Source organism: Tenrec ecaudatus, chromosome 2 (assembly GCF_050624435.1).
Source record: "Tenrec ecaudatus isolate mTenEca1 chromosome 2, mTenEca1.hap1, whole genome shotgun sequence".
Taxonomy (NCBI): domain Eukaryota; kingdom Metazoa; phylum Chordata; class Mammalia; order Afrosoricida; family Tenrecidae; genus Tenrec; species Tenrec ecaudatus.
This window is the reverse complement of record NC_134531.1, coordinates 225,877,906-225,893,861: the sequence shown is the minus strand read 5'-3', so window position 1 is coordinate 225,893,861 and position 15,956 is coordinate 225,877,906. Positions and strand designations below refer to the sequence as shown.

General features: G+C 37.9%; 1 protein-coding gene and 1 pseudogene across 1 annotated transcript; both read right to left on the bottom strand.

Annotated features, from left to right (window-relative positions):
- Positions 1–2,854: 2,854 nt before the first annotated feature.
- LOC142440529 (ATP synthase F(1) complex catalytic subunit beta, mitochondrial pseudogene) lies at positions 2,855–3,679 on the bottom strand (annotated as a pseudogene).
- A 5,383-nt stretch (positions 3,680–9,062) lies between these two features.
- LOC142441364 (keratin-associated protein 19-3-like) lies at positions 9,063–9,302 on the bottom strand. Its single transcript, XM_075543389.1, has 2 exons — positions 9,245–9,302; positions 9,063–9,181 (listed from the first exon to the last, which is right to left on the bottom strand). Exons 1-2 carry the CDS (start codon positions 9,300–9,302, stop codon positions 9,063–9,065), a joined length of 177 nt encoding a protein of 58 aa, XP_075399504.1.
- Positions 9,303–15,956: the final 6,654 nt, after the last annotated feature.

The following is a 15,956-nucleotide window of genomic DNA, read 5'->3' as shown; positions in this document are numbered from 1 at the left end:
ACAGCTCAACGTGAAAAAAAATGCAAATCCTCACAACTGGATCAAAAAGTAGCAACATGAAGTTGTCAAGGATTTTGTGTTTCTTGGATCCACAATTAATGCTCATGGAAGCAAGAGACAAGACATAAAAGGATGTGTCACATTGGGTACATCTGTGGCTTTCCCTCACTATTTAATAGAGTATGTAGACAAATGTGTGAATTACTTAAAGTGGTTTGGGCTCCAACTTCTTTACAGAAATCAGCACTGTGTTTCTTCCAAATGCAACTCCATGGGCAGTCGGTCTGGGCTTCAGCTCCAGAGGTTTCAGATCATGGTGTCAGGAATGATGAGTGGCTTGCTGTACAAGACAAGATCCTAGTGTGAATGTTGACACCTGTACAGTGAATAAATAGCTTAATTTGAAAAATACAACTATTGCTCTATGCTTTTAACTTAGCTATGTACACAAATTTGAATGAAATTTTTAATTGGCATAATAATGAGTCTTTCTACTCTGATAAACAGTTAATGTCTGTAAAACTCACAGGGAAGTTCTATTAATACCTACAGAGGCACAGTGAGTGGACATCCACTCAAGGGCAATGAATCTCATGGCAATTATATATTTAATGAATCGATGAACATACATGCATGGAGACACATATGCATAAATGGGGTAGTCAAACTGTTTGCAGGAAAACTTTGTTATCTATCATTTCATCTTTTGATGAAAATGATGATGTTCCTTCATGTGTATAAGAAACTCTAGTGATGCAGTGGGGAAAGTATCAGGCTCTTAACTTCAGGGTTGTAAGTTCAAAGCCACCAGATTATCTGGGGGAGAAAGATGAGATTGTCTGCTCCCGTCAAGATTTACAATTTCAAAAACTATGGAACAGTTCTCCTTGGTTCCATGGGGTTTATAGGAATTGAAGTTGAATTGATTTCAATGAGTGTTATGTGTATACATTGATATATCTAAATCTATCAAACAATGGACTTACATGGACCACCAAAAGAAAAAACAAATCTTTCTGAGAAGAGGTAAAACCAGAATGCTCCTTAGAGCAAGGGTGGTTGGATTTGTTCTCACACACATTGCACATGTTGTCAAGAAAGATCAGTCCCCGCACAAAGATATTTTACTCAGTAAGTTAGTGGGACAGTGAAAAAGAGGGAGACCTTTGAGCATAGAGAAGGCCTATTTTGAAATACGGCCATATTCTTCAACTAAATTATGCTGAAATCACTTGATGCTCTCTTCAATATCACCTGTCCCTCATATACCCAATGAAGACCTCAGCAATCTGAGAGAAGAAACACTGTATTTTTAGTGCACAGAACACAGTTAAGTTGTCTTCCTTTAAAAGTCAATCCATTGACATCTCATGATCACTCACAGGTTAGTGTGCTTCTTCCATGTGGGGTTTGTTGCATCTGAGCCAGATGGCTGCTTGTTTACCTTCAAGCCTTTAAGGACTCAGACAATATGTCTTTTGATAGGGGGGCACCATCAACTTTCTTCACCTCATTTGCTTATGCATCCATTTGTCTTTAGCTATCATGTTGGGAAGGTGAGCATCAGCGAATGCCAATTTAATAGAACAAACTGTTGTTGTATTGAGGGAGTACTTGAGTAGAGGCCCAATGTTCATCTGTTACCTTAATACTAAACTGTAAATCCATGCACACAGATCTATTTCCTATCATCATATACAGATATATTCACATATGTTCATGCCTGTACTTAGAACTCTGTAAAAGCCCTTTCACTCTTAGTTCCTTCCTCTATTTCCTTTTACATTCTTCTTGTCCCACTATCATGCTCAACTGTCATTTAGTGTTCAGTAATTCCTCTTGATTACATTGCGGTTAATCAAGCCCTAACAGGTCTCTTACCTCCTCCTCATCATCGGTTTTGGATCACTTGTTGTTCCCTTTTCCCTGGGTATAACAAATACTTCCTTTCACCACCTCGACCTCTCCCATATTCCCCAGGAAACTTTAGTCCCTTTGTTTTCTCCTCCAAATTGCTTCTTCAGCTTATTTTATCTAGATAGAGTAACAAAGCCCCCATGGAAGAAGCACTCTAGACTGTGTGAACACAAGGTGTCTATGGGATCAGGTATCATGCCTGAAAGAACAAAAAAATCACATCAATGTGATGGAGTGGGAGTGTGGAGTGGGGACACAAAGCCCATAAGTAGGCAACTGCACATCGCCATACAGAAGGGTCCAGGGAAAAAGTCAAGCCAGTCAGGATGCATTATAGCAACGATGAAACATACATCTTTCCTCTAGTTATTTAATGCTTCCCTCCCCAAACTCTACCTACTATCATTATCCTAATTCTATCAACAAATCAGGATAGATCAGAGGATGTATACTGGTATAGATAAAAACTGGAAATGCAAGTAATCCAGGATAGATAAACTTCTCAGGACCAGTAATGAAGGTAGCCATACCAGGAGGGTAAGGGGAAAGTGGGGTAGAAAGCGAGAACCAATCACAAGGATCTTCACATAACCCGTCCTTAGGGGTCGGACAACAAAAAAGTTGGTGAAGGGAGATGTTGGACAATGTAAGACATGACAAAATAATAATAATTTATAAATTATCAAGGGTTTCTGAGGCAGGGAGATTAGGGAACGAAAAATGAGGAGCTGATACCAAGGGGTCAGATTCGGAGAAAATGTTTTGAGTATGATGATGCCAACCAATGTACAAATGTGCTTGACAAAAAGGAAGGATGTATGGAATGTGATGAGTTGTGTGAGCCCCAACAAAATTATTTTTAAAAGAAAAGAAAAAAAGTTCATCCAATCCCAATATAGTACTGAGGTCCTAGAGGAATATTTAGACCTGAAGTATCTTATACCTTCCAGGCTATGTCATGTTGTTCATTGCCAGCAATGTTAGAATCCATGATATGAGAGGTGGAATCTAGCGGATTCCCAGCAATATAGATGTCCAGCTCAGCTTAGCATATATAACATGGGACAGCACAGTGGTTTATACAAATGGGTAAAGGTGTCAATCAAGTCATTAGCAGGCACATTGAGAGGCTGTATATACATGATAAGCTCCTTCTTGGTGGTGGTTATTCTTTCCTGCATGGTACCCATGTCAGATGCCAAGGTCACTGATAACCCAAAGCACAGGGATTCTGCCCATTAAGGCAGACATCTCTGAGTTTGCCTGGGTGAATCAAAAGATGTTATGAACAAACAGCAATACATCATGCCCTCCTTGGTCTCTGGAGTATTCATCCACAGTCAATCCAGGCAAAGCTACTCCAGCATAAACACCAGGTGATTCATTCTCTTAACCATCCAGCAGCAATTCTTTGAAGTAACTTTCACATTGATAGCACTAGAATAAATAATTTCAAGGTAAAATTCATTACCTTCACATGTCCTGTCATCAGCCCCATGAAAAACAGAATAACCAATGTAGACATTGACAACAGTTTCAAATTCATGACCTGTACCATCTTGCCAACTTGATCACCACCCAAATACACAATTGCAACTCCCTTGTCATAGGGAAGCCAGCAGATCCACAACTTTGATACCAGTAACCACATTTTCCCTATCAACACTCATCTCCATTAATTCAGGTTCCTCAGCATGAATTGGAGTCAATTGGGTTTGATGGCTCCTCCATCATCAGTAAGTTCTCCGATGGCATTCATCATTCATCATCATTCATCCTATGGACAAAATACTGAATAATATAGGAAGTACCAAAAGGTTTGAACAAGAAATCAAGTGAATACAATTGGGCAAAGAAGAAGGGAAAGCTCCACTATTTGCAAATGATATGACTTTATTTATGGAGAATCCTAAGGTGTCCACAATAGGATTGCAGGAAACAATAGAGCAGTTTACTAGAGTAACAGGATACAAGATTAACAAGCAAAAATCAATGGGATTCCTATATACCTGTGATGGAAATATGGAAAGACATCAAGGAAACAATACTGTTCATATAGCCACAAAAAATTGAAATATCTAGAAATAAACCTAATCCCCCAATCCCCAAAAGACCAATACAAAGAAAACTAAAGACTATTATGACATGAAACCGTAATCAACTTACACAATGGAAGAATATTCCATGTTCAGAGGTTGGAACTATCATTATTGTGAAAATGCCTATAATTTGTAAAGCAATTAACAAATCCAAAGCAACCCCTATCCAAATTTCAGAATAATTCTTTAAATAAATGGAAAGACTAATTACCAACTTCATATGGAGAATGAAGAAGCTTAGGATAGGCAAATAATTCCTCAAGAAAAGAGAACAAAATAGGCGGTCTTGCACTATCTGATCTCAAATTTATTACATTGCCATAGCTGTCCAAATGGCCTAGTACTGGTGTAATGATACATGGATGGGTAGATCAGGACAGAAAATCCAGAAATAAACACATGGACAAATGATTTTTGACAAAGGCCCAAAAATATTAAATAGGATGTAAATGCTCTTTTCAATACATGATATTGGACAAGTTGGACATCCACATGCAGAAGAAAGGAACAATTCTTAAATCTCACTCAATGCACACAGAAAAACTCAGAAACACACTCCAGGTGGATCAAAAACCTAAATAGAAAACCCCAAAATATCAGGATTATCAGTGAGAAAATTGGGACATATCAAAATGTCCTAGTGGGAACAAATGGACTATCAGCTATAACAAAGGAAACACACTCCATGGAGAAAATAGATGAATGGGACCTATTAAAAATAAAACACCTGTTTACATCAGAATACTTCACTAAAATAACAAGGAGTAATAAGAGAGTCCACAGATTTGGAAAAGATATTTAGTAATGTCCTAATGGACAAAGGTCTAATTACTAAAATCTACAATATATTACAAGCCTAGAGCATAAAAACCACACCTCAAAAACTAACAACCCCTGAGAAGGTGGCCTAATAACCTGTGCAGATGATTCACAGAGGGTCACATTGAATGGCTCATAAACACACGAGGAAATGGTTGACATCACTAGTCATCTGGGAAATGCAAATCAAAACAACTGTGCCATACCATGGAACACCTGTGGCGTCTCAGACACTCACGGGGACAGTTCTATCATACACTAGAGTACAGTGACTCAGTCTAGTCACTAGAGGGTCACTATGAGACAACATTGACTCGATAGCAAAGATAGATGACATTCCCTTCCCTTGATGCACTCTCAGACTGAACAAGGGTGACTGGTGGACAGTTGTGCACCTGCAGTAAAATCAGAACAATAACTAGACTCCTCTTTCTTCCTCCTGTCATCAATGTCTTTAATGTGCAAATCTTTCCCCTCCTTTCTTAACCATCTTGTTATCCAGCATTTCACATTGATGACTATAAAAAATTATCTCTCCCATGAAGCCCTTCGGGAAGTAAGAATCGCCTAGGTGCACGGCACGAGTGGTGCTGGCTGTGATTCTTAGGTTATGTGTCACCTTAGCCGGGCCAACGTTTTCTGTGATTTGGCAATCATATCAGTGTGCAATTTTCAAGTAAAGTAATGATGTGGACATCATCAATTTTGTAAATTAATATAGTCATTGTTAATTACTTCATAACACCAATTTTTGGTTAATAGTCTGGTGTTTGGAATTTATCCACATTGATAAGTGAGGAGAGGATATGTAAGGGTTAGAGTAAAAAAAAGAAATGAAATGAAAACTAACCATAAATTATTATGGGTAGATTTTGACTCATAGGAACCGTATCAGTAGGGCAGAGTAGAAATTCCCCATAGATTTTCCAAAGTGGTAATTTCTATGGAAGCAAAATGCCACATCTCCATCCTATGGCTTGCTTGGGGAACTTGAACATGGACTTGTTGGTTAGACTGCTTAGCCAGGGCTTTTACCAATATATAAACCTAGATTAATAATAAGTATTTCATATTTTTCTCCTGTGGACCACTAAGTCATTCTCCTGTACTTAAGTTTCCCTTATTAAAAATGTTTATTCCCATCAATCTGGTCTTTGCAGTCTGTTATGGGGAATCTAAGTCAAGGAATCCTAATTGCAAGCATCCTCCAAATCAAACCATTCCATTGACGTCTGTGTGCCGAATTGGGGCTGCTTCAACTTCTGTCCTAGCCTGACTCGACCATTGGCAGGGGAAAGGCTTTGGGGAAAAGATAAAGCCATAAAGTAGATGAAGATGCGTGAAAAGACAGGTGCATTTATAATTACAGGTGATTGGAAACAGAAGTTTACCCTTTTGTTTTTTATTTTCATTCTTTCTCTGTTACTTTGCTCAGATGTAAATAAATTAAACTGTAATAGCATACACAGTAAAATTTAATATGGTATTTTCTAGGAGTGTCCTGTGATTCTCAGTCTGATGGTTGCTTTCCTGTTTTACCCCAGAGAGCCTGTACTGAGACTCTATTATTTATCTCCATCATGGGTAAACATCTTACCTGCTCTACCTTTGTGTCTCCTCAAGTCCCAGACTGGATAGACTGGAAAAGTGATGGCAGGCTGAGCAATTTTATCTTTATGGACACGAAATAAGAGTGTGTCTTTTAAATGACAACTTTAGATATATGTGTTTATGAATGAAAGATACAGGATCAATCTAGAGAAGGCTAATATTGAAAGTAAGAATTCCAATTCTCTGTATCTGATCAATATTATTGAAGTTGATTCTATCTAAGGAGCCTCCCTCTTCATGCCCCATCAGATTAGTTTTGTTGTTAGTTTTACTTTTTTTCATAGAATCTGAAGTGAAATGTCAAATAATCTAGGCACATGTAGCGAGAAAACACATAGTGAAAGAGATGCTGCATTTTGTCATGTGAGTTTGGAAGACTGGGGTCCTGACCCTGAATTTGCCATTCTATTCAGTGTAACCCTGCAGAAGCCACTTCCTTTTCTCACTGTGTTTCATGCTGTTTTTCCCCAAAATTAGGGGAGCAGCAGTGCTGCGAATTATTCTTCATGGCTCTGCAAATATGTACCATTGTGCTGAATCCGGAAGGCATATTTGACTAATATGAACCACTTTAAAATAAAATAATTTATTTTCAATTAATATATGAAGATAACATATAATTATTTTAGGAAATGTTTTCTATTTGCTATTAATAACATCCCTTGACTTGTCTTTCACAGGGAAAGGGGTTGAATAGTGGGGTCGTGTGTCAAGTTGATTTGGCCAGGATTCTCTCACGCTATGATGGAACGTAATGTAATCAGTTCCACGATCTTCTGTGACCAGCTCAGCAGTTGCAGGAAGAATAGGGTGTAGTGCTGTCACCTTAATCTGCTCACAGCCTTTATGAATATGACGGGGAGTTTAAGTAGGGATGCACCCTCCTCTTAATACCAGTTCACCCTGTGGGCAAATCCTTTTCGCTGGTCCAGATCCTGTATCTGGCAATGACCTGGCAACCCTAGGAGCTACGAACAGCCTGCCACTTTGACTGCTGATGTTGAATTTATCAATTCTGCCTAAACCAGCAGTTCTCAAACTGTGGGTTGCGTCATTCAGGGGTCAAATGACCCTTTCACAGGAGTTGCCGGATTTATAACATCAGGAAAATAACAGTTATGAAGTAGCAAGGATAATAATTTGATGGTTGGGGTTCACCACAACACGAGGAACTGTATTAAAGGATCACGGCATTAGGCATGTTGAGAACCGCTGGCCTAAACCAACCTGTGGTTATCCTGCTTGCTAATTCATTGGCACTGACAACTACACAAGTAAGGAGAAATTTACAGCTAACACTTGACCTATGAACTTGAACAAGAGTGGAATTATCTGCATGCACAACTATGTGAGCCACTTTCTGATTATAAAACATTTATACAGAGAAAAGTATAGCTATATGGATGTACGTATTACTAGCTTTGCTTGTCTGGAGAATTCAATCTAACACAAGGATGAAGTGGAATTTACCTTTGCAGATGAACTCAAAACTCTAAATTAAATTACCAATGATATCCTGTTCTTTCCCTTGCTAGATGGCAAACATTCACCATGGCAATGAGAATGAAGAGGACGTCCTGCCGCGCTTTCAAAACGAAACCCCAGTAAGTTAACAAAAGGACTACGTGAGCATATTCAGCTAAAAAATAGACTTAAATGGTCTAGTATTTTTAAAAAAGTCAATCACTTATTATCTAGCTCACTGTGAATGAGAGTAGAATACGAAGCAAGGTACAGGTGACTATGACAGCTAGTGAGAATACGCAAAACACACATGACGTGAAAGGTGGTTTACTTTCATAGTCTCAATCCACAAAGCAGATTCAGTTCCTTCAACTTGATAGAGGAAGAGGCAGCTTTATCTTCTCCTGTGGATTTGACCCTCTGAGTTTGCAGTTAGTGCCCAAGGTGTAACCCATTGCACCACGAGCTTTCATTACGACTAACTAGAGGTGTATTTTCTGTAGTTAGTATGAGCTCTTGCAATAGATAGAGCAAATAAATGTTGAATTAGTGGAAGGATGCATCATATATTGAAGTGCAGTGAGAAATATAACTTGGATTACATATGTTTAGTAGATAAAATGTATAGATATCTCAAGCTAATATGGCTTTTGTTGTTGACTTCAATCTGAATATTAATTTGAAAAAGCACGATAAAGAAAATATAAAATGAGTAACAATATCAGAATATTTTTCATCTCAATGTAGAATGCTTATTATTTGAATACATTGGTTTTCTTAACCATTTATACTTTTATGATGTACATGGAAAAATATTTGACTCAGAAGCTTCCTTCATTAATCATTGAGTAAAGGATAACCATCCTCACATACACGTAAGTTAGTTTCACAAACAAACAAAAACGCATTACATTTTAAAATTAGGATGTTTTATTAGGAGATCATCAGATAATCTCATCATTTATAAAGGTAAAAGACAAGACATTTCAGATTATGACAGAAATATACGTTAATTAAAGAATCTCCTGAAATTTGGAGATCCTGAGTGCTTATGTTGAAATAGTTTCTGCATGGTCTTGACTGTTCTGTCATGGAGATCAGAGCTGACAGGTCCCCTTATGTTTCCATATGCGAGATTATCAGGCTAGGTGTTCAGTAGAAGCCACGGAATCCATAGCCTTTGCAGCAAGATGGGCGGAAGCAGCCACATCCGAAGCCTCCGAAGCCAGAGCCATATCCGAAGCCTCCGAAGCCAGAGCCATAGCCATAGCCTCTGTAGCCACAGCCATAGCCCAGCCTGTTGAAGAGGCCGTAGCCACAGCCATGGCCCAGACCACCGAAGCCTCCACAGCCGTAGCCCAGGCCTCCATAGTAGCTGCCGTAGTAGCTCATGGTGTCAGGAATGATGAGTGGCTTGCTGTACAAGACAAGGTTCTAGTATGAATGTTGACACCTGTACAGTGATGCTTATATACCCTGATCAGATCATGTGATAAAACACATTCCTTCTATTTTTGTGACATTCTATGTGACACTCAACACAATCTGACGTATAAAGATGGCTCAAACTCATTAAAATATTTTGGCTTGCATTGCTGCCTTGTGATGCTGTTCCTTCAATGTGTTGTATCACTTTTATTAGGGGAATTTCATTGTCTACAAAGTCTGCACATACCAGTTTTAACAGAATTCTTCATAAGCAGGCATACCACACAGTGTTTTCATTTTTTAGTCAGGTATTTCCCTATGTATTTCAATTTGTGCTTGGCTATTGCTAAAGGTACTACCTTTTCCATCGTCTCTTCTGTGATCTTGTCTGATCTAATAGACTTCTGGGTTTTTTTGTGTGTGTGTGTCCTGCCACTCTGCCATATTCCTCTATTGCTTCCAACACCCAGCTTATGGAGTTTAAGGGATCTTTGATGTATAGAATCATATCATCTGTGAATAATGATGATTCTGCTTCTTTCTTCCCCAGGTGATTACCTTTAATATCTTTCCTTTGTCTTATATTGTTAGCTAGAAACTCCAGTACGATATTAAATAGGATTGGGGACAAGGGGCATCCTTGTCTGGCCCCCTTTTCAGTGGAATTTTTTTTCGTTTCTCCAGTAAGTACCACATTGGCTGCTGTTTTTTAATATATGGCTTGCATAATATTGACGCTTTTCCCTTCTAGTCCTATCTTCTTGAGTGTCGGAAGCAAGAATGTGTGTTGGATGTTGTCAGATTCTTTTTCCTCATCTATTGATATTATTATGTGGTTCTTATCAGTCTTCCTGCCAAAGTGGCAAATAATGCTAATGGTCGTTGGTCTGTTGAACCATCCCTACTTCCCTGGTATGACTCTCACTATGTCCTGGATCATTATTTTTTTAATATGCTTTTGTATTCCATTGGCTAGTATTTCGGTAACAGTTATTGCATCAATGTTCATAAGGGATATTGGTCTGTTGTTCTCAATTTTGTGGTATCTTTGCCAGCTTTATATATCAGAGTTATTACTAGCTTCATTGAAAGGGTTTGGGTGTTTTTGATCTTTTTCTATGTCCTGGAAGAATTTGTGTAGGATTGGTGTCAGTTCTTCCCTGAATGCTTGGTTGAATTCTCCTGTGAAGCCATCTGGCCCGGTGGGATTTTTTGTTGGTAATCCCTTGATTACCTTGCCTAATTCTATGTGTCTATTGAGGTTCTGGAGATCCCTCTGGGATAGTAAAGGGACAGATTGTGTTTCCGAATATTTGCCTGTGTCTTCCAAATTGGTGAATTCGTTAGAGCATAGACCTTCATAGGATTGTGTACTTATACTTTTGGCTTCGTTAGGGTCTGCTGAAATGTCCCCTGATTCATTCCCTCATCCTTGCAAATGTTGTTTGTTCCTTCCTTTCTTTGGTTAAGTTTGCCAGCGGGCTATCAATTCTGCTCATTTTTTCTAAAAACCAACTTTTATTGGCAATAATTTTTTCCATGTTTTTTTTCCCTCTCTTGTATCTCAGCTCTTATTTTTATTAAACCTATCATTTTACTATCAGTAGGGTTGTTCTGTTGACTCTGCTCTAATTTGTGTAAGTTTATCATCCACGAGTTTCTCTTGTTTCTTTAAGTGTGCGTTTATTGCGATCAGCCTTCCTCTGATAAATGCCTTTGCTGTCTCCACAGGTTTTGGTAGGTCATATTTTCATTCTCATTGGTTTCCAGAAACTTCCTGATTTCATCTCTGATCTGGTTGAATTCACACTTGTTTTGTAATAGAAAATTGTTCATCCTACGATTGTTTTCTTCCCCGTCCTTCTGTTAATTTTCATCTTTATGGCACAGTGATCAGAGAGATGTCTTTATAATCTCCGTGCGTTTGAATTTACTCGAGTTCTACTTGTGTCCCAGCATGTGGTCTTTTTTGAATATGTGCCATGTGGGCTTTACAAGAATGTGATTTTTTTCTTTTTTTTTGCCTGTGGGTGGAAAGCTCTGAAAATATGTGTCATTTGTCTGATTTTGCTATTTGGATCTGTAGCCTCCTTGTTGAGTTTCTTTTGCAATGATCTGTCTTTTCAGAGAGTGGTGTATTAAAGTCACCAATTAAAAGTAACATATAATTGTTGAGTCTAAGACTTCTTTTTTCATCTTTTGGTGTGTTTGATTTAAAAATTTGGCAGGTCTTTTCTTAGGTGCATATAAGTTTATTATGCTCACTGGTTTTGGTATATTGTTCCCTTAAGCATTATACAGTGTCCCTCTTTGTCCCCTGTTATGGCCTGTATCTTGAGGTCAATTTGGTCAGATATTAAGATTGCTACCCCTGCTTTTTTTTTTTGCAATGCCATTTGCTTGGTATATTTTTCTCAACCTTTAATTCTCAACCTGTTTTTGTATGCAAGCTTGAGATGTGTCTCCTGGACGCAGCAGATCAATGGGCTATGTTTTTGGAACCAGTCTGTTGCCCTCTGCCTTTTGATGCCTGAGTCATGGCCATTGATATTCCATGTTATTACGTCTATCTGTGGACTCTGTGATGCCATCTTGTACTTTTGTGTTGGATATTTTCCTATCTACCTATCTTATCCACTTGTGTTGTGTGTGTGGTTTATGTTTGCCTTCTTTCCACTAATGAGCTGATGCTATCCTGGGGGCGGTTTCCTCTTTGTTGCCCTATGGGTGGAGTTGTTCTGTGCGATGGTCTCTTATTTGTCCTTGGTGAGTGTTGATTTTCTGTCCATATTGGATCAGCATGCATATTTTGTAGGGCTGGGTTTATTTGTATGTATTCTTTTAGGTAGTCCTTATCTACTTTAATTAATCAATGTGAATCTAACAAGGTCAGACTAGATGAAATGAAGCAGATAGATCTTTTTTTTTTTTTCACAAAAAAAGCTTGTAGTCAGTTCAAAGATCGTTTGCTGGCCGTTAGGAGCGTTTTCCAGTCCAGTCTGTTGGGCCACCAGCCCTGGCCCCAAAGTCCACTTTCAGCATTTCCTGGGGACCTTGCCACTCCATTCCCTTGCTGTTCCGCTGCACTCCCCCAGTGCTTTGCCTCGGTGTGGTGGGATCAGGTCAGGTGGAATTCCCACACTGTGTCTCCGGTGCTGTACCCTGTATTGCCCTTAGTCACTGAGTGGCATCATTTCTCATAGTGGGGCCAGTCCCAGCCATGTTGTTCTCTCTGTGGACTGGCTGCTCTACTCAGGAACATCATCCTCACGGCCTGGTGGGCCAGGCTGTGTTCCACTCTCTCCTCCTGCCCCTTCATCTGCTCCCGTGTGCTCTGATCAGATATGTCCATCTCCCGGAGCTGCAGAATTAATGTCATCCTTTGAAACAAATTCTTTTCGGGGGAGGGGCAGAAATCCACTTAATTTTTGGTGCTGGGCCAGCCCCCCAGATCTCTCCACTGGTTCCCTACTCCACACCGGGATATTGCATTCACACCTTGTGGCAGTGAAGCAGATAGATCTTACAAGTTAGTCAAACAAAACTACTTTTTAACTTTAGTAAACTCACTTGAATCTTTCAAATGTAACTTAATATTTTTAGTGTCATTTGGATTTAGTTTTGCTCACTAGTTATTTTTATTCATATCCAGTCAGACTAGTTATAGATAGACTCAAGGTCCTTCAGTAAAATTTAAAATAATAAACAAAAATTGGTGGTCAATGTTGAAAGTCCAGTCATCATTATAAACCCAGCTATGATAATTATAGGAATAAATGACCATGGTTTTAAGATGTTTTATTTGAAAGTACTCAAGAGCATATATACACATGTAATGACTGATCAGTATGATGCATTAGAATTGCTACTAGTCACAAACACTTGTTTCTTTCTCATCTAGTCATTATTACTCATGTTTCTGATTCTGTCTGTATAATTTATATATACATTAGAAATAATACAACTATATCCAAAACATATATAGTACAACTATATCTTAACTATTTTAAACAGTTTTTGTGTCCTGGGAATGAAAGAAGCAATGTGTAAATGTTATGCAACTCCAAAGCAAGTCTATCATTACATGTTGACTGTTATATTGAATTTGATGAATTCAAACATAGGAATCCATTTTTTGTATACAAATTTAATTTTGAGATTACTATATTTCCCCCTGTCAGGTATCTTTCCCTGTAGGATCAATATATATACTCATGTACTTTTTGCATTTATATATTAGAAATCTAAAGATTTGTTTTGTATTTGTTTTATTTTGTTGGATACTTATAATCAAAATTTTTACTAGGGTATTGGATAAATTTAGTCTTATTAGAAAAAAGATTACTACATTGTTTTATGATAGATTTTCATATTGTAATAACTATTTTGAATATCATTAAGAAATGTTCCACATTATCAAGATGATGATTAAATGAAGTTAAACATTGTCTTGCATTTACAGAGCTTCAGAACAACCAGAGGCATAAATAGGGTAACTTCATTGTGATCACAATATTTTTCATATTTCATTATTAAACTGCAACTTTGAACAATATTTAATGGATCAATTCCATGTCATACCATAGCAAATGAGTGAAAAGATAAGTAACTGGAACAATTTGACATAAACATAAAAGCATATTTGATTTATATCAAACAAGATGAGAAATTATTACCATTATTAGTTAGTGGCTTGGGAAGTAAATATTTTGGTAAAAATGTCCATTTTTTCATCAAAGATGTAAGCATACAGATTCATAAGAATATGTTTATATTAACTGGAGATTTAGAAGTATGATTTTTCCTACCTTCACTAGTTCCTACCATTAGAAACGTCAACTATGCATACTGTGTCAAAATCAAAGTAGTTACTTTTCAGTGGGATTCAATTGATATATGCGTGAGTGTAGAGTGATTTTTCAATGTTGAATTTCAAAGCCAACACCTGTAGAATTTTTAAGGAAAAAAAATAAATGCCGTGATGACATTTCATTGCAAAGGGGATAGAAATCCACACAACGATGAAAGCACAAAAAGGGGCACATGAATTAGTCAATTATTAAGTAATGAATTTTAATAAAAATCTGGCAAGTTAAAACATATCATATTGGCTTGATCAGGAGACATTTGTTAGGTCCAAATTGTGCATTCAGTTTTCATTAATTTTTCGATGCTTCAGGTACTTAATATTCAGAACAGAATTTCAGATGCTGGCTTAATGGAACAGGAGTTTAGTAGAAGCCAGGGAATTCATAGCTTTTGCAACTAGATGGGAAGCAGGAGCAGTGTTGAAGGACTCCATAGCCTGAGCCAAATCTATAACATCCATAGTCAGAGCCATATCCATAGCCTCTGAAGCAGGAGCCACAGCCATACCCTCTGCAACCACAGCCTCGCCCAGTCTGTGGAAGCTGCCTCAACCACAGCCATAACCAAGACCACTGAAAACTCGAAAGCCATAGCTCAGGTGACTGTAGTAGCTACGGTATTAGCTCACGGTGTTGTGGATAATATTGATTTGTTGTTCAAGGCAGAATCCTGAGATGAATGCTGCACAATCTGTACAATGATGCTCATGTATTCTATTAATAAAAGGTGATAGACTATATGCCCATTTTTGGGTGCCACCCAGGAATTATTCTTGCCTTAGGTGATTCATTAGTTTTTATGCTCTGACAGCACTCATTAAGATATGATTTAGCTTGACCTCACCCTTATGCCTTTACTCTTCTTAGAAGAAATGTTGTGTCTTCAGAATATAGGCATAGCAAACCCGAAATAGAACTGCTCATTATCAGGCATAAGACTAGTCAGAATATGTATTCTTTAATTTGTAACATTCTACCATAGATATTCTTTGGATTGTTAAATGTATCTCTTCCAAATTCCAAAAAAAGAATTAAATTCAAAATGTTCAACTCCATCCATTTCTTAGAAAAGTATACATCTTTGTAAAATTAGAATCAAGTAACTCTCTTTAGAACATAAAAGATAATTTTAATAGAGAATGGTTCACCTTTACCGTAAAACAGATTATAACAACAAATATCACCTAACTGAGAAATGAATGAAATGTGACCACTGTCTCCCTCACCCTTTCTTTCTGCTCCCTCTCTCTCCTTCTCTTTCTCCCTCTCCCTCTCTCCTTCTCTCTGTGTTTCCTTGTGCTTTATTGACCCTGCCAAGGTATTGAAATGTGTGGATCATAACCAAATCATAAACAACCTATAGATAACTTTGAGAAGAATGGAAATATTGGAACATACCATTGTCCTCATGGGGAATTTTTAAGTGGATAGAGAGGAAGCTGTGCAAGGACAATAGGGCATCTGAATGGTTTAAAATCAGGAGAGGTATAAACAAGGGCTGTAACCTCTTACTATACTCACTTAATCTGTATGCTGAGCAATTAATCAGAGAAATTGTGTTATGTGAAGCAGAATGAGGCATTAGGATTGAAGGAAGGTTTATGAACAACCTGACACATGTAGATGACACAACCTGACTTGCTGAAAGTGAATAGAACTTGAAGTGCTTGCTAATGAGGATCAAGGACTGCACCTTTTAATACAGATTACAGCTCAACGTGAAAAAAAAATGCAAATCCTCACAACTGGA

Coding starts and splice junctions, on each gene's coding strand:
- LOC142441364 (XM_075543389.1), bottom strand. CDS start 9,302: ATGAGCTACTACGGCAGCTACTATGGAGGCCTGGGCTACGGCTGTGGA. Junction 9,182..9,244: donor CGGCTGTGGAGGCTTCGGTG/GTCTGGGCCATG, acceptor GTGGCTACAGAG/GCTATGGCTATGGCTCTGGC.